Source organism: Vipera ursinii (genome assembly GCF_947247035.1).
Source record: "Vipera ursinii genome assembly, chromosome: 3".
In the NCBI taxonomy this organism is placed as follows: domain Eukaryota; kingdom Metazoa; phylum Chordata; class Lepidosauria; order Squamata; family Viperidae; genus Vipera; species Vipera ursinii.
This window is the reverse complement of record NC_139516.1, coordinates 203,940,811-203,960,240: the sequence shown is the minus strand read 5'-3', so window position 1 is coordinate 203,960,240 and position 19,430 is coordinate 203,940,811. Positions and strand designations below refer to the sequence as shown.

General features: G+C 41.2%; 1 protein-coding gene across 1 annotated transcript in view; it reads right to left on the bottom strand.

The window, feature by feature from the left end:
- The window catches only part of TG (thyroglobulin), a 136,043-nt gene that overhangs the window by 96,499 nt on the left and 20,114 nt on the right, over nt 1-19,430 (bottom strand). The window contains exons 13-23 of the mRNA XM_083360020.1: nt 17,840-18,040; nt 15,471-15,680; nt 13,409-13,563; nt 11,839-11,995; nt 9,347-9,571; nt 8,318-8,467; nt 6,668-6,838; nt 4,250-4,375; nt 3,564-3,679; nt 1,803-1,914; nt 712-909 (exon numbers count right to left, since the gene is read on the bottom strand). Coding sequence (XP_083216146.1) covers nt 712-909; nt 1,803-1,914; nt 3,564-3,679; nt 4,250-4,375; nt 6,668-6,838; nt 8,318-8,467; nt 9,347-9,571; nt 11,839-11,995; nt 13,409-13,563; nt 15,471-15,680; nt 17,840-18,040 — 1,821 coding nt within the window. The remainder of the gene's footprint in view (nt 1-711; nt 910-1,802; nt 1,915-3,563; nt 3,680-4,249; nt 4,376-6,667; nt 6,839-8,317; nt 8,468-9,346; nt 9,572-11,838; nt 11,996-13,408; nt 13,564-15,470; nt 15,681-17,839; nt 18,041-19,430) is intronic.

The window sequence follows — 19,430 nt, the reverse complement described above, 5'->3', positions numbered from 1 at the left end:
TCTGTATATATTTTTAATCCAGCCATTTGACTGGAAGGGTATTTTATTTTTCAAAAACGTTGTTACTTTCTTCAACTTACATCCTGCCTTTTCTATAATGAAATCAAGGCAGCTAGCTTGGTCCTTCTTCCACCACTTTTCAACCTCACAACAACGCTGAGAAATTCAGCAGTAAGTTGAAGATTGGCCTAAGATCACCTAGTTGCAGGGGTGGGATTCAGCCAGTTTGCACCACTTTGGCAGAACCAGTAGCTAATTTTTCGTTGCCCAGGCCCAGAATGGACTTCCAGGAGCGGCATCCACACAGAGAACCAGTTGTTCACCTATTTGAATCCCACCACTGCCCATTTTCAAAAACGTTTTCAAAGTCACTGACATGTTTATAAACATTTAAAGAACAACAAGAACAAATTCTAATGGAGGAAGAAACTGCAATTATTCTTCTTTTTTCCCCAAATACTCTTACATTCCACAGAGTTTGCACACAACTTCCTGAATTACAAGCTATAACATTTGCAAGCCTAAGCGTTATCATCGGCTCATAAATTGTCCTAGCAAGCTAGCCTGTCTTAAAATTAATCACACAAAACTTTATCATCTACATCGTATGATAAACAAAATGAGATTTCTGCTCTAGTGGGCTTATTCCTTAGTACATGGAGTGAAAGGAAGGGCGACCTTCTTATCCATAGCTGTAGCCTAAACCATTACCTCCGTCTAGTATGAGCTGACTTAAGATAAAGCCATCACAGCAAGCATCCTGGTGGCAGGCTTGGCGGCAGAAGAGATGAACATCTGTTAAAGATGTACCAGATGCTGATACAACCAAGATGCTGTAAACGCCAGAAACAACATCCTGGAAATCAGTCTTTTCGAATCTCTTGACTCCCACTGTAGTAAATTCTTGTCCTGGAAACAAAAGGACAACTGTTTCTAATAGTCTACTCCCTCGGTTGGAACGAGTTTTGTGAGAATGTCCATGACACTCTGTCAACATTCCAGAAATCCTTTTTTTTAAAAGTTACTCGCTGCTGGTTTCGAGGTGAGCTAGAACTTTTTGACTGCTCTCTGTTGAACAGGGAGTCCTCAGGTTATGACTGCAATGGAGTCTTGCCCATCGTGGTCGCAGCTTGTGATGATCGCAAGGGCGATCACTTTTTCGAGGCCCTCGTTACTTTGAGCCTTTGTTAAATGAATGGCAGCAAGCTGAGGACTACTTAAACTGATATTTTTACTGGTATGGCTCTGTAGGCGTCCTTGCTTTAATGAATTCATTTTTAACCATTGATCTGTTTTCACAAATTTACATCAGCAGCAGCAAACATAGTGAAGCAGTGAATTGGGTGATGAGCAGCGGGGTGTCCAGCTTCAGAGGATCCCCTAAGGTAGGAAAACCTTGGCTCTTTTATGACTCGTGGACTTCAACTCCCAGAATTCCTGAGCCAGCATGGCTCAGCTTGGAAACCTTTCCCTTTCCCCTCAGCATGGCTGGCTCAGGAATTCTGGGAGTTGAAGTCCACGAGTCATAAAAGAGCCAAGGTTGCCTACCCCTGCCCTAGTGTATGTCCAAACCCCACCAATGTCTTGTGGACCTCAACCTGAGCATCACAGCTTGCACCACTTCGGCAGAACTGGTAGCTAAGTTTTTGTTGCCCAGGCCCAGAATGGACTTCCGGAAGTGGAATCCACACAGAGAACCGGTTGTTCACATAATTGAATCCCACCACTGTCTAAAACATAAAATTGTTGGGGGTTCTCTCTTGCACAGACTCTGAGAGTAATTAAAGCTCTTCTGTACATACCTTTTTTCAGATATACATTCAACGAGTCTTTCTTATCTGGGCTTCTCACTTTAATTAGGCATCTGAGATTGGCAATGCTGGTGGTGAGAGAATTATCCCAAGCACCATGAACCTAAGATAAAGAAATATTCTTTATTTGAAAGATCATTCACAAGAACGTTATATTATGGAGTGGAGAAAATGGATTGAATATATCCAGAACAAATATGGGACTAAAAAGTTTCATTTAGCATTTGAATAAGTCTTCCTTTCTATTTCTTTTTTTTTCTTCTTTATATGTAATATTAGTATTGTTTGTAGTTATCTTATATGAGCTAGAGAGTGATAGATTTAAGAATTTATTGTTGGTAGGATATGGATGTTTATGATTGTTCTTTGTTTTTATACCCTGTACTTAGCTCTGGGAAGTGGGGGGGAGGGGGGAAATGGGGGGAGGGGAAGGGAGGGATAGGTAGGGGGGAGGGGCGGATTGTTAAAGATAAAATGTATTTTAAAACTTTTCAATAAAAAAAAGTTAAAGAAATATTCAGAGAAAGCTGATTTGTAGTAGATGAGGTTGGCTGCAGGATGGCAGAGAAGAACAACAAAGATGAAAAAGGATCTGGAGGCTAAATCGTATGACTAACAGTTGAGGGAGTTAGGTATGTCTAGACCAGGGGTGTCAAATTCACAACATCATGTGACATGTCACGACGTATCATGACTTCTTTTTCCATTGCCGGCAGTTTCAGCATGATACATCCAGTTTCAGCATGATGCATCCAGCCCGCAGGCCAGCAGTTTGACACCCCTGGTCTAGATTATTGAAGAGAGGGAGACATGATAACTGTCTTCCAGTGCTTGAGGGGCTGTCACAGAGAAGAGGGGTTTGACTTAATCTCCAAAGCACCTGAGGGCAGAACAAGAAGCAATGGGTGAAATCTGGTTAAAGTGACATCCAACCTAGAAATAAGGAGAAATTTCCTGACAGTGACAACAATGAATCAATGGAACAACTTTCCTTCAGGAGTTGTGAGTGCTCCATCACTGAAGGTTTTCAAAAATAGACTGGACAACCATTTGACCTGGATGGTATAAGATCTCCTGCTTTGAGCAGAGAGGGCTGGACAAGAAGACCTCCGAGGTCCCTTCCAGTCCTATGATTCGATGTTCTACATTACAGTGTCATACTTGTACATGGAATATAAAATCCACTGGCAGGGATAATAATAATAATAATAATAATAATAATAATAATAATAATAATAATAATAATAATAATAAGAAGAAGAAGAAGAAGAAGAAGAAGAAGAAGAAGAAGAAGAAGAAGAAGAAGAAGAAGAAGAAGAAGAAGAAGAAGAAGAAGAAGAAGAAGAAGAAGAAGAAGAAGAAGTTGTTGGAAGGGACCTTGGAGCTCATCTAGTCCAACCCCCTACTCAGGCAGGAAACCCTATACCATTTCAGGCAAATGGCTGTCCACTCTCTTCTTAAAAACTTCCAGTGTTGGAGCATTCACCACTTCTGGAGGCAGGTTGTTCCACTGGATAATTGTTCTAACTGTCAGGAAGTTTCTCCTTAGTTCTAGGTTGCTTCTCTCCTTAACTAGTTTCCATCCGTTAAGATTAAGTCCTCGATCTTAAAATGCCTTCTTAATGCTATTGTTTTTCAGCTTTCAAGCTCTTAATGGGCCCCCAGTTGATGGATCTCAAAGCACGCTTAAAGGGAGAAGGTGTCACCTTTACTTCCCTATCTTGTCATCATAGAACACATGTACGTAGTTACCAGTCCAGACGTAGAGCAGTTATAATTGCTCTCCCGAGCACTGTAGAGCACACACAATGTTTCCGAGCCCAGGGCTGACAGGGTGAGAAATCCACAGGACTCATCCTTCTCGCACTCTGTAAACAACAAAAGACGTTTCACATGAGCTCTGGAATCAATGCCAATGTCTTTGCTTGAGCAATGAATGCAACCAGCAGTAAACACACTGGTCTTCTTTTAGATAAGGTCCTCTGTTTAAAGGACAGTACTTGGCTTTGTATCTTGATCCTCTACAACAGGGGGTCTTCAAACTTGGCAACTTTAAGACTTGTGGACTTCAACTCCCAGAATTCCTCGCTGGCTGAAGAATTCTGGGAGTTGAAGTCCACAAGTCTTAAAGTTGCCAAGTTTGAAGACCCCTGCTCTACAACGTAGGACAGATAGCACTCTATACTCTGAGGCCTGGTGTGCCATAAACATTGAAGGAAATACATTGCTGCATTGGATAGCAACCACTGACAGCAATAGAGAAGAATATTTGTAACTCGGGGTTGACCTCCACTCCCTTCTAGCATAGATGATGTTACCTAGTAAGGTAATGAAACGTCTGCAAGAAAACCACCAAGCTCAGAGATCCCCAAGGACCTCCCAACCACTGATATAAAAGCTTTAACCTGTATGACATTTAACACAGATGACATTATGACCTGCAATGCATTGCTGAAGGGTGTTGTTCATAGGAGTTCCTTGGAGTGTTTTAGTTCCAATTGTTTCTGATTCTTCCGTGGTGAAGGTAAGTTTGGAAGCAGGGACCTTCTCAAAGCGCCTGAGGACTGAAATGAAATAGAGGGTTGGGATGACGTAGGCTTGGAAGGATACCCTGATAAAACTTTATGCTAAGGCTGGCGGAGAACCTAGCTTGCCATTTTTTCCTTACCACTTTTCATTCATTTGGATGAATGAGAAGGTCTTAGAATTTTATTTCCAAGGAGAAAGTCATTTTAAGGACCTTCTAACGGGAAGAATGTGGTGGAATTATTGGCAAACCATTGGAAATATCCTCTCATGCATCATACAATTCAGGTAGTCCTCGACTTACGCCCACAATTGAGCCCAAAGTTTCAGTTGCTAAGTGAAACATTTGTTAAGTGATTTTTGCCCCGTTTTACAACCTTTCTTGCCCTAGTTGTTAAGTGAACCACTGCAGTTGTTAAGTTAGTAACATGGTTGCCAACTTCAAACAGTCACTAAATGAACTGCTGTAAATTGAGGACCACCTGGGATTTAACTAGCAGAATTGTCTCTACAGGGTTCCTGGCTTCTCTTGTTTCCATGAAATCTCTTTTTTCAGTCTTGCAAGATTGATGTTAGCTGTTCCAGAGCAAGGCTACAAATTCCTTGTGCTCTGGGAGAAATAGACAAACAGAAATGCTGTCCTCATCTCCTTCCCTTAGATCAGGGGTAGGCAACCTTAGCTCTTTTATGACTTGTGGACTTCAACTCCCAGAATTCCTGAGCCAGCATGGCTCAGCTTGGAAACCTCTCCCTTTCCCCTTAGCATGGCAGGCTCAGGAATTCTGGGAGTTGAAGTCCACAAGTCATAAAAGAGCCAAGGTTGCCTACCCCTGCCTTAGACTCACACTCATATTTACACACACACACACACACACACACACACAGAGAGAGAGAGAGAGAGAGAGAGAGAGAGAGAGAGAGAGAGAGAGAGAGAGAGAGAGAGAGAGAGAGAGAGTGATCACCCTGTCAACAAAAGTGCTATAGTCAAGGCTATGGTCTTCCCAGTTGCAATGTATGGCAGTGAAAGTTGGACCATAAGAAAGGCTGAGCGCCAAAGAATTGAAGCCTTTGAAATATGGTGCTGGACTGCAAGACAATCAAACCAATCAGTCCTAGAGGAGATCAACCCTGACTGCTCTTTAGAAGGCCAGATCCTTAAGTTGAAACTCAAATCCTTTGGCCACCTAATGAGAAGGAAGGACTCACTGGAGAAGAGCCTCATGCTAGAAAAGGTTGAGGGCAAGAGAAGAAGGGGACGACAGAGAATGAGGTGGCTGGATGGAGTCACTGAAGCAGGAGGCGTGAGCTTAAATGGACTCCAGAACATGGTAGAGGACAGGAAGGCCTGGAGGAATGTTGTCCTTGGGGTCACGATGGGTCGGACACGACTTCAAGGCTAACAACAACAGAGAGAGAGACAGAGAGAGAGAGAGAGAGAGAGAGAGAGAGAGAGAGAGAGAGAGAGAGAGAGAGAGAGAGAAAATAATATGTGGAGGACTTCAAGTGATGCAAACTGAAGCAAAAGAGTTGCTACTCTAACCCTCAGTACCGCTACAAGGTCAATTAAGGATAAAAACTACAAGTAAAGATGGTAATTAAGATTGCTATTACAACTGAAGACTCTTATTATACTAACCACTATTATTTTGAAAACAGGTTTATCTTTTTTCCCTGGGATACATGATAGCTTAAGGAATAAGGCACCTCAAGTACACTTTTGTAACTGCACACCAGCAATGCCCCCCCCAAGGAATGTGTCTCCTCTTACAACCTCTTTGAAATGAATGCCAATCATTGCATTAGGGATTAGTTTAAGAGAACAAAAGGATTATGGAGAGAAGATGAAACACTGTCCAATTATTTCTTGCTAAAACAATTAAGGCCAATTATAGCTTAGCCCAAAAGGAGTACTCAGCTTTCCAAATGTGATAGTCCTAATTTGTAAGAAGAGAGGGAGGGAGGGAGGGAGGGAGGGAGGGAGGAGGAAAGAAGGAAAACAAGAGAGTTCACCTCGAGGCACATTCTTGGATTCATGGATGCACCTCATTTTGTTGAAGTTGTCCATGGAGATTCTCAATCATCCATGTCATGGTTGACCTGAAGGTGCTTTTTCCAAAAGACAACTGAATGCCTAGGTTTCTTTCCTTGAAAATGTTTCACTTCTCATCCAAGAAGCTTCTTGGATGAGAAGTAAAATGTGGTGGGTTTTTTTTAAAATCAAATGGGGGGAAAAAACTGGACCAGAAAGTCCAGTTGCCTTTTGGAAAAGCACCATTGGGTTATGTCAAAGTTCTACTTCCATGGCGGAGGCTTATGACCAATCTACTCACCCGAACACTGGGAATCTGTCAAAGGAGCGCCTGTCTCTGTCCAGTCTAATCTCTTTCCATTGCTGTCAACACAAAATGACTTTTGGGTGGAAGGATCTTGGTAAGAAGGTAAATACTGGCCATTTTTATCACACCGTTCAGCTTGTCCGTTCCTCTGGCAATCAGTAATACCTATCGGATGGGCACAGAATAAAAAAGTTTGGTGCGACAGAATTCCATTCGATAGAAAATATTTGTAGCTCAGGGTTGAGCAGAAGAATCCTTGGTGCTCTCTGAACTTGCTTGTTTTCTTGCAGATGTTTCATTACCAAACTAGGTCACATCATCCAGTGCTACGGATGTTACCTAGTTTGATAATGAAACATCTGCAAGGAAACAACCAAGTTCAGAGACCATCAAGGATTGCAGAAGTCCATCCTTTGTGATTCTCTAGCCCACGGGTAGGCAACCTTGGCTCTTTTATGACTCATGGACTTCAACTCCCAGAATTCCTGAGCCAGCCATGCTGATGGGGAAAGAGAGAGGTTTCCAAGCTGAGCCATGCTGGCTCAGGAATTCTGGGAGTTGAAGTCCATGAATCATAAAAGAGCCAAGGTTGCCTACCCCTACGCTAGCCAAAGAGCTTTCTGAATGAGTCAGACCTTAAGTTGGAATTTCGGTCACCTAATTTTCAATGAATGCTTACTTCACTGGGCTAGGTGTGAATGCTGTGCAAAACTACTATATAAGGTGAATTTTTAGCTTTGGCTTAGCGTAATGTGCAAATATTATATATGCAACTAATAAACCTTACTCAAAAAGCCATGGTTAAAGCAAACATTACAAACCCAGATACAATCCAGAATTCTACCATCTTGCTCTCCCATTTGTTTACCCAGCCATATCCTAAACAGGTGCTATGAGCATTGTTCAGGATACCATATTCTAACCAATAATGTTTCTTGTCTTATATTGTGTAATCCCACCCATTCTGCTTCTTAAACCAGGACATGATTTAGCATTACATGAGAACTCAGATAACTATAGCTTATTTAACCAACCTGGCTAATTGTGGTTTATCCAATAACCAGTCCTTGGTTCAGGCACGAATGGATAAGGGAAACCTTTACCTTTCTTTACTTTATGAAACTACTGGAAACCATTATGTAGAACATAAAATAATGGGATTGGAAGGGACCTTGGAGGTCTTCTAGTCTAACCCCCTGCTTGAGCAGGAGAGCCTGTATCATGCTGGACAAAATGACTGTCCAGTCAGTTTCTGAAAACCTCCAGTGAAGGGGCACCTGTTGTGTACTGGGTTTCTTGCAAGTAGGAGGCGAAAGGAGAGGGTTCAAACAGGAACATTGCTTGATTGTGGAACAGGAACAGAACTGACAACAGAGGCTTCTACGCAGCTAATTATACGATTGGCCACTAGGCAGCGGCCAATAGCTTTGAAGGAACCTATTCCCGCCCCAGAGCCAACCAATGATCAACCTGGAGACTGCATGTCTGGGCAGCCGACAACCATTACATAGACACCCTAATTAGGCAATCTCAAGCAGCATTCAAAGACAGGTGAAAACAGTTCAAGTAAAAGGCCCAATACATTACACCACCCACAACAATATCAAATGTAAAGTACATTGTGCATTTTCCTAAGAGTCTTACAGTGATCTTCTCTGAAAGCTCCAGTAGAGATGGTAAATTTCCCAAGAGGACATTTCACACAGAAGTTACTTCCTGCTTGGTCTTGATAGAAACCAGAAGGACACGGAGTGCACTTCTCATTCTGAAAAGAAGAACCTGGAGGACAGAGCGCTGCAAATGAAGGAAAGGCTTATTACTCTGTGGAATTCAGATTCATTTTGAATTTTTCCAGGAGAGAGAGAAGGAGAGAGAGAGAGAGAGAAGGAGAGAAAGAGAAAGAAAGAGAGAGAGATGTGCACGTATATTTGTCCAATGGAACTAAACTGTTACTTCAAATTATCTCTAGATCAAAATACTGACAAATAAGGTTTCCATTTCAGCCAGTAAGCACATTTAACGAGATTTAACTAAATCTGCTATTAAAAATGACCTAGGTACAGAGTGGAGGTAACTAATGTCAACCCATTATATTCCCTTAAATTGCTCAGTGAAGCAAGAATATATTGAGCTTTTCAGCAAAAATCTGAAATAGATTTATGTCTTCATCCAATTAAAAATAGTGGCATACCAGGGTAGACACCTTGTATTTGCTTAGTCTTTTACATATATCTAAATGAAGATCCTTCCTTTATCTATAAGCCATCTGGAGCCACCTATGTGTGAGCTGGGCAGCCTTATAAATTTGTTTAATAAAATAAAAACAGATAAAATAATTTCTTCTTGTCTTAAGAGGGACTTTCGGTAAGACTAAGCTGAAACCAAAACCCTTTGCTTTCCAAGTAACAAATTAAAAGCAGACATCACTACCCAAGTGATTGTCGGGCTCCAAAGACCAGGCCCATACAAGAAGGTCTAATTAAACTGATTTATTGCTACACAGGAATCTTCTCAACTAACTAGGTTAGTACCTGCTTAAAATTAGATAAGGCCCAATGGAATTCAAGGGAGGTTGAACTAGTTCACTTGTGGCTACGTAGGAATTCTAGGCCGATCCCTCTTTTAACTCCACCCCCCAGGTTCTGCCACTCCTTACCCTACATTGATACATACCACATCCTTGAGAATTTGGTATCACTTCTCCAGTAGTTAAGACTTTGTGGAAACCACTCTCGCATCCCAAGGAAACTTTAGGAGACATGCCAGAATCTCCTCTTCCAGGAGAACGGATAGAAGTGTCTGCTTGGAATTGCTTGTTGTCCAAGTGGAGGATAAAACCACCAGTCTTGATCAGCTCTTCAAAACGTCCAAGGAGATTCTCACCAACCATGGCTTTCTCTATCAGTAAATGATAGAAATCAGGCAACTATGGCAGAAGAATTCCAGTGGGAAAATACTGACAGATACATCCTAGGAGCACCTTCCATTTAAACGAGTGGATAATTCAAGGATAAGAGACCCACTCTAAGGACTTAGTACTTTGATGATTAGACTTGGTACTTATTCAAGGTGGCATAAGGCATCCCATTTGGAGCAGACCCAACAGAAAGGTCTTCTGGGCATGCATGAATAAATCAAGAAGATTGACATTAAACCAACAGCCAAGAAGCCAGCAGTACCCCAGTCAAGGAATTACCAACTCAAACAAACAAGCTAGCAGAGAGAGACAGAGAGAGTGATCCTTAAAAATTGCACTTCTCTGAATCTTTGAAACTATGAATTTAAAAGAATATGTCAGAAAAAGTGTCCAGATAGATACTGTACATTAGTGAAAATACTGTTTAAGTGTTGAATTATATTAAAGACTATCACTCACAAAGTGTCTGTGTGATGGAAAAATGCAAGTCTCAGGAAAATATGTACCAAGAGCTATGTGAATGTCTGTGGGGATATGAAAATACCATGAACTGAATTTGAAGACTGGAAAAATTGGGAAATGAAAGGACAAATTTGGTTTCATGTCCAATTTTCCCCCCAATCTTCCAAATTCTCTTCATGAGCAACTCCTATTTTTCAAAAATAGAAATAAAATAAAGCTCAAATGACAGTTTCTTCAGCTGATGCCTGCCTATTGTGACAGATTTTTCCAATCAAGTTTCTTGAAACTGGTCCATCATGTGCTCCTAAAGGCTTGGGATCATAAACCCTGTAGGCTGTACAATTTTATCACAAAAAACCCCTTGCTCTGTTATTTCTCTCTAGTGCAAAGATCTCTCTCTCTCTCTCTCTCTCTCTCTCTCTCTCTCTCTCTCTCTCTCTCTCTCTCTCTCTCTCTCTCTCTCTCTCTCTCTCTCTCTCTCTCTCTCTCTCTCTCTCTCTCTCACACACACACACACACACACACACACACATATATGCAATGCAATTTAGGCCTAATCTCATCTTCTCCTTTGATGGATACAAGTATTTCAGACATATGAGCAAGCAGAGAACTTCCCTCCTTGTAATCCATCCCAGATGCAAAGATATAGATACAAATAGATTTCAGAACTGGTGACCACATAACCATTCTTCTCACAGACAGTTTCTGGAGACGGTTACGATTTGGCCTTTCTTAGGATAATGACAGATCCATACAGTCAGACTTTAGGAATTCCAAATTGGAAAATGGGAATGTGCAAGAGTATTGGAACTGAATGATTAATCTATTAATAGTAACTGCAACCTAACCCAAATCTTAGACAGTAATATTAATACATAGGAAATTCAAGCTTGACATTCATGGGGGTGGGGGGATTGTTTAGTTTTCTTTTCAAGGGGCTTTTTAAGCTGGGGCAAAATAACAGAATTTCCAGGGTTTGAACCAGAAAACTCTTTCTTCCTTCCTTCCTTCCTTCCTTCCTTCCTTCCTTCCTTCCTTCCTTCCTTCCTTCCTTCCTTCCTCCCCCTCCTCTCTCCCTCCCTCCTTTTCTCAGTTGGAAAATTCCAGCTGTGACACAGCAAAAGATTAGAGCTCCTCTTTGACAAATATATTTCAGTTATGATTCCAACTCAAAGCATAGTTAAATCACAGTTTACGTTTACGTTTACGTTTACGTTTTATTTGATTTATATACCGCCCTTCTCCCTGGGGACTCAGGGCAGTTCACAGGGCATATAAATAACAATACAATACAATACAAAAGTTAAAACAAAGATTAAATCAGTGCCCAATTAAAAAACAATAAGGCAATTCTAAAAACAACAATTTAAAACAATTTAAAACCCAACTCCCCCATCAGGCCAGACCGGCTAATTCAAATAAATGGGTCTTCAGGCCACGACGGAAAGTTCGGAGGTCTGATGCCATCCGGAGCTCCACCGGCAGTTGGTTCCACAAAGCCGGGGCACCCACAGAGAAGGCTCTCCCCCTGGGGGCCGCCAGTCGGCATTCCCTGACCGGAGGCACCCTGTTGTGGTGATGGTAGAGCTCCTGTGAACTCAAATGTTCAGCTCATTTCAAGGAATTAAAACAAAAAAAATATTATTATTTTTTTTTTAATTTTCAAATCATTCATGGCAGGCCTTTTGATTAGATCTGCAGTACGCTGACAAATTTGAAGAGGATGAAGGCCAATCATATTTTAGTCACAACAGCCACATTACGTTAGAAATAACAAACTAACCAATGTCAAATAAATCAGGAAGTGCAGTAGCTGGCACGTTTTTGAGCATGGCTTGCCACGTGATGTTCGCTCCCAGACGGTCAGCAGCTGCACACTGAACCAGGACAGCAGAATCTCCACAGACTGGAACAGACACCAAGTTCCCCAAAGTATTGACCTTAAAACGAAAGATCAGATTTTACTATTGTTGGTAGGAGTGGTGATTTGAATTCAGCCAGAACTCTTGATTAAGGATATGCTTAAACCAACATTTTATATTTTATCCTGATTTCTTCCCACAGCAAAAGCCCTGTGAGGTGGATTGGGCTGAGAGAGCGTGATTGGCCCAAAGTCACCCAGCCAGTTTTCTTGCCAAGGGCAAGAGTAGAATTCATGGTCCAAAGTCACCCAGTCGGCTTTCATGCCTATGGCAGGATGAGAATTCATACTCTCCTGGTTTCTGTACTGATGCCTTTTAGTTACTAGAACAGGCGTCTTCAAACTTGGCCCTTTTATGACTTGTGGACTTCAACTCCCAGAATTCCTCAGCCAGGCACACTGGCTGAGGAATTCTGGGAGTTGAAGTCCACAAGTCATAAAAGGGCCAGGTTTGAAGAACCCTGGTCTAACCTATTGAAGAGAGGATTGGGGAGGATAGGATAGCAGTCTTCCAGTACTTGAGGGGCTGTCACAGAGAAAAGGGTATTGGCTTATTTTCTGAAGCACCTGAGGGCAGGACAAGAAGTCATGGTTGGAAGTTTGTTAAGGAGTGACCCAACCTAAAAGTAAGGAGAAATTTTCTGACAGAACAATTAATCAGTGGAATAGCTCACTTTCCAAAATTGTGGCCACTCAATCGCTGGAGGTTTTCAAAAACAGACTGTACATCCATTTGATTGGGGTGGTATAAGGCAGGGGTCTTCAAACTTGGCCCTTTTATGACTTGTGGACTTCAACTCCCAGAATTCCTCCCTGGCTGAGGAATTCTGGGAGTGGAAGTCCACAAGTCCTAAAAGGGCCAAGCTTGAAGACCCCTGTACTAGAACAAACTTACTCTTTATAATGTAATTGTCTTGGATTCAGAGGATGAACTTAACTATCATGAATGCTTTTTGAATCCACTCAGTTTAATACTATGATATAGGGGCCGTGGTGGCTCATGAGGTTAGGATGCTAAGTCAGAAGACCATTAAGAGGTTGGCAGCTCAGCTGTTCTAAACCCGTAAGCCCGGTGGAATGTGTGATAGAATGAGCTTCCGTCAATTTGCCCCAGCTCCTGCCCACCTAGCAGTTTGAAAGCATGAAAATGCAAGTAGATAAATAGGTACCACTCTGTGGGAAAATACCGAGAACATGAAGGGAGCCCTTTTGAGCATCCCCTGGGCAATGGTGATGTCACCAGCTAGTCCTTTCAACCCAGAAGTAGTTGGTAGGTACTTCTGACACAAAGGTTGTTGTAGTAGTAATATCATGATAGATTCAAAGATCAGTGTGCTCCTATTGGCTGGCCAGATCATATCCAGGGATGGCCTTGCTCAATCCAAGACAGAGCTGTTTCATTTGCTTTTGCATAGATTCACAATGAAAATACCTGAATATGGCAAAAGCCACGAGACTTCAGCTCATCCAGAATGAAGATCTGGAATGTCTCCAGCAACCCAGAATAGTCAGGGCTGCAGGACTTCTCAGGAGGCAAAATGAGCTGAAACTGGGTTTGAATCTGAACACTCTGGAACGGCTGCAGTCCTAAACATAAGGTAAACAAAGGCAGGGTTAGTCCAAGGATCCAACAACATCAGACCCTTTAAGATGCATTCCTTCCTTATGTTCCTTACAGTATATTTCAAATTCAAGAAAACTAATGAAAAAATAAAACATTGCACTCAATAATGAAGACTTTGCATCTCTTTTCTTCTCTTTCTGTTCAGTCATCTATGGAGATTCTCTGTCATCCAGGTCATGGTTGTCCCAAAGGTGCTTTTTCAGGAGGCAACTGGACATTGTTGGTTTTCTTTGAAGACATTTTGCTTCTCATCCTAGAAGCTTCTTCAGCTCTGACTGGATGGTGGGAAATGGAAGGATTTATACTCCTTGCAGACAGCTGGTCATTTGCACTCTTTTAGAAAGTCGTTGAGGCTTATCTCTGTCTTCAGGGTCACCTGAGTAGTGCAAATGGGTGTGGATGGAGCCTTCTTGGAACTGCTGAAAGGACTGTGTTGTAGACTGGAGATTGATGATGTTGTATCCCCCCCCACCTCTGCTGGGAGAGGGCTGCTCAATTTTGACATAGATGGCCTCTTTGACCCCTCTTTCAAACCGGCGGTCCTCTCTGTCCAAAATGTGGACTTTGCCGTCTTCAAAAGAGTGGCCTTTGTCTTTTAAATGCAGATGGACTGCTGAATCTAATCCCGTTGGGTTTGTTCTCCCCACCATCCAGTCAGAGCTGAAGAAGCTTCTTGGATGAGAAGCAAAACGTCTTCAAAGAAAAGCAAGAAAGTCCCGTTGCCTCCTGAAAAAAGCGCCTTTGGAATTTCTGTTCAGTCATGTCCAATTCTCAGAGGCCGTCTGGACAAGTCCCTCCAGTTTTCTTGGCAAATGCGGTTGTTGTTTTTTTTCAGAAGTGGTTTGCCATTGCCTTCTTCCTAGGACTGAGCTAGTCTTAATGCAAGGTTAAAACTACAATACGAACAATCACAGTCCCTCCCATCTACTACCAAAAAGGGCTTGCAAGCAGGGCTCTCAGGCTGCAAGATGACCATAACTGCAAAATAAAATGGGGGGGGGGAAACCCACATTTCTACATCATTATGCCTCCAGTTATTCCATGTATAAGAAGGTGTTCGTTTGGATGAGTTTGAGTCAGCGTTGACTCCTGGAGAAATCCCTGCAGTTTTCTTGACAGCATTTTTGGAAGTGGTTTGCCCTGACCTTCTTGTTTCCTAGAGCTAAGACAGATATATTGGCCTAAAATCACCCAGCTGACTTTCATGCCTAAGGCGGGACTAGAACTCACAGTCTCCTAGTCAACAAACCAAAATCACCCAGCTGGCTTTCGTGCCTAAGGCAGGACTAGAATTCACAGTCTCCTAGTCAATGACCCAATATCACCCAGCTGACTTTCATGCCTAAGGCAGGACTAGAATTCACAGCCTCCTAATCAATGACCCAATATCACCCAACTGGCTTTCGTGCCTAAGGCAGGACTAGAATTCACAGTCTCCTAGTCAATGACCCAATATCACCCAGCTGACTTTCATGCCTAAGGCAGGACTAGAATTCACAGCCTCCTAGTCAATGACCCAATATCACCCAGCTGGTTTTCATGCCTAAGGCGGGACTAGAATTCACAGTTTTCAATCAATGACCCAATGTCACTCAGTTGGCTTTGTGCTGAAGTTGGGACTAGAACTCAAAGTCTGCCAGTCTAGAGCTCAGTGTCTTTAACCACTACACCCTTATGTCATATGGGAAATCATTAAAACCCTACTTGTTCTTCCAGGCCTTAAGGATAGGATATTGTAGGGCTGCTTCTGTTTTAATTCATTATGGGTTTGCTTACAATGGAATTTTTTAATATATTGGAATTTTTTTCCTGTAAGCCACCCTGTACGCTACTACAGGGTTGTGCATACGTTCTCTCCTGCTATACTCACTCTGGCAGGCATGAGAATGAGGCGGGCGTGTAAGCCAGAGAAGACTCTCAATATCACACAGAAGAGAATCTCCTTGGGAAAAGACATCTTGATAGCCCGGAGAGCAAATCACTTGACATTGCTGAGTTTTCGTGTTTGCAGTGTTGACGTTGCAAAAAACCCCACCGTTGGTCAGGCTAGAAGCGTTATAAGGGAGAGGACACCGTGGACCTGGAAGAACATGGTGAACAAAGTCATTCCAAGGAATGGTCCCACGTATCAATTCAGCTGTGGGAAGGAGACGTTATCTGGGCTATTGGTGGAAGAAGGAAGTGATCGTATACAGATAGGCCTTGACGCAGGCCCACAACTGAGCCCACAATTTCTCTCGTTAAGCAAAACAAGGTGTTAAGTGACGTTGGCCCCATTTTACCAGCTTCTCGCCCCTGTTGTGAACTGAATCGGTGCAGTCGTTAAGTCCAGATCACGGTTGTTAAGTGAAACTGGCTTTCCCCCCATTGACTTTGCTTGTCAGAAGATCACAACCGGTGATCACGTGACTCTGGGATACTGCAGTTGTCATAAAGACGAAGCAGTTTGCCAAGCTGAATTTTCATCACGTGACTGTGGGGAGGCTGCAAACGTCGTAAGTCTGAAAAATGGTCCCACGTCAATTTTCAGGGCCACCGTAACTTTGAATGGCACTGAAAAAAGTGACTTATAACCATTTTTCCCACTGACAACCATTGCAGCATCCCCATGGTCATGTGATCACCATTCAGACGCTTGGTAAGTGTGAATGCTCCAATACTGGAAGTTTTTAAGAAGAGATTGGACAACCATTTGCCTGAAATGGTATAGGGCTTCCTGCCTGAGCAGGGGGTTGGACTAGAAGATCTTCAAAGTGTCTTCCATTCCATATTCCATTCTCTATTCTATTCTATTCTATTCTATTCTATTCTATTCTATTCTATTCTATTCTATTCTATTCTATTCTATTCTATTCTATTCCATTCCATTCCTATATTCCATTCCTATATTCCATTCTATATTCCATTCTCTATTCTATTCTATTCTATTCTATTCTATTCTATTCTATTCTATTCTATTCTATTCTATTCTATTCCATTCCTATATTCCATTCCTATATTCCATTCTATATTCCATTCTCTATTCTATTCTTTTCTATTCTATTCTATTCTATTCTATTCTATTCTATTCTATTCTATTCTATTCTATTCTATTCTATTCTATTCTATTCTATTCTATTCTATTCCATTCCTATATTCCATATTCCATATTCTATTCTATTCTATTCTATTCTATTCTATTCTATTCTATTCTATTCTATTCTATTCTATTCTATTCTATTCCATTCCATTCCATTCCATTCCATTCCTATATTCCATTCCTATATTCCATTCTATATTCCATTCTCTATTCTATTCTTTTCTATTCTATTCTATTCTATTCTATTCTATTCTATTCTATTCTATTCTATTCTATTCTATTCTATTCTATTCTATTCTATTCCATTCCTATATTCCATATTCCATATTCCATATTCTATTCTATTCTATTCTATTCTATTCTATTCTATTCTATTCTATTCTACTCTATTCTATTCTATTCTATTCTATTCTATTCTATTCTATAATATTCTATTCTATTCTATTCCATTCCATTCCATTCCATTCCATTCCATTCCTATATTCCATTCCTATATTCCATTCTATATTCCATTCTATATTCTATTCTATTCTATTCTATTCTATTCTATTCTATTCTATTCTATTCTATTCTATTCTATTCCATTCCATTCCATTCCATTCCATATTTTCTAATCTATTCTATTCTATTCCTATTCTATTCTATTCTATTCTATTCTATTCTATTCTATTCTATTCTATTCTATTCTATTCTATTCTATCCTATCCCATCCCATCCCATCCCCTCCCATATTCTATTCTATTCTATTCTATTCTATTCTATTCTATTCTATTCTATTCTATTCTATTCTATTCTATTCTATTCTATTCTATTCCATTCCATTCCATTCCATTCCATATTCCATATTCCATATTCCATATTCCATATTCCATTCTATTCTATTCTATTCTATTCTATTCTATTCTATTCTATTCTATTCTATTCTATTCTATTCTATTCTATTCTATTCTGATCTATTCTATTCTATTCTATTCCATTCCATTCCATTCCATTCCATTCCATATTCCATATTCCATATTCCATTCCATTCCATTCCATTCCATTCCATTCCATTCCATTCCATTCTATTCTATTCTATTCTATTCTATTCTATTCTATTCTATTCTATTCTATTCTATTCCATTCCATTCCATTCCCCTGGACCTCAAAGTGTTACTTACGTTCACAGGCAGACCTCTGGCCATTAACTCTTGTCCCTGGTGCCTCCTGACCATTGTCAAAGACACACCAACAGCTTGCTTGGTCTTCACTGCATTGCACTGGAGAGAAACCCTGAGGGTCACTTTCACACTCAGGGATGTAGCCTCTACCAATTTCCCGTGCCAGAGCCTTCGACTTCAACAGATTGCAGTAGCTGGGGCCTTCAAAAGAAGAAACAGATGATGAAGGACAGTCTGAAGCAATAGAGTTGCAGTTTGGTTTGGTGGTAGCAGAGTCTCAGATGGAAGGTCCATACAGAGAGTGGTAAAGACAGCTGAGATTATACAAAGCTCGCTTCCCATTATTTAGGATACTGCTTATAAGCGCTACATGCTTAGAGCTCAGAGCATTGTTAGAGACCCCACTTCACGGTCTGTTTCTGTTGCCCCCCTCTGGGAGGAGGTTTCGAAGTATTTCCAGTAGGACAGGAGTAGGCAACCTTGGCTCTTTTATGACTCATGGACTTCAACACCCAGAATTCCTGAGCCAGCATAGCCCTGCAGTAGGACTACCAAATTCTATAACAGCTTTGTTGCCTATGCCAGAGGTCCCCAACCTTTTGGGCACAAGGGACTGGTTACGTGGAGAGAGGTTTTTCCGTGGACCGAAGGGGGCGTGGTTTTGTGTGCTGACTGCATCCCGCGGATGGAGCTTTGCTTGTTTGTGCAGACCGGTTGCTGGCATTTTGGGGCCTGGTACTGGTCCACAGACAGGGAGCTGGGGACCCCTGCCCTATGCCATCCATCTCATAAATTATATATATATATATATATATATATATATATATATATATATATATATATATATATATACATTTGAACTAGACTGTGATGTTTCTCTGTGTCATGTATATGTGTGTATATGGGTATATGTATAATGGTGGGGGGATTTTTGAGAGCTGAATGCAATGAAATTTTGTTTTAATGTATGCTGATTAGCGTACATTTAAAGTGACAATAAAGTTTCTATTCTATTCTGTTCCATTCTGTTCTCTATTGCAACCGTAAGAGTTTTACCCACTGAGTGTTATCAGTTCAGGCCTTTAGCAAGCTAGAACTAAGGAGAAATTTCCTGACAGTTAAAACAATTAACCAGTGGAACAACCTGCCTCCAGAAGCTGTGAATGCTGCAACACTGGAAGTTTTTAAGAAGAGACTGGACAGCCATTTGTCTGAAATGGTATAGGGTTTCCTGCCTGAGCAGGTGATTGGACTAGATGACCTCCAAGGTCCCTTCCAATTTTTATTTTTATTTTTATTATTATTATTATTATTATTATTATTATTATTATTATTATTATTATTATTATTATTATTATTTTAAGATGAAGGCTGTTCCAAGTAAAAAGGCCTTTTGCAATTGACTGATGCTGAGTTTGTCAATGCCGAAGGTACTGCTCCAGATGTTTTGGGATTGCACCCAGGGCCCAATTCCTATTAGAGTTATCTTTGGTTGCTTTTGCCACAGACTTTCTACTTGTATTTGCATAACTTTGTCCTTGACTTACAACAGTTAGTTTAGTGACCATTCTCAGTTGCAGCAGCATTGAAA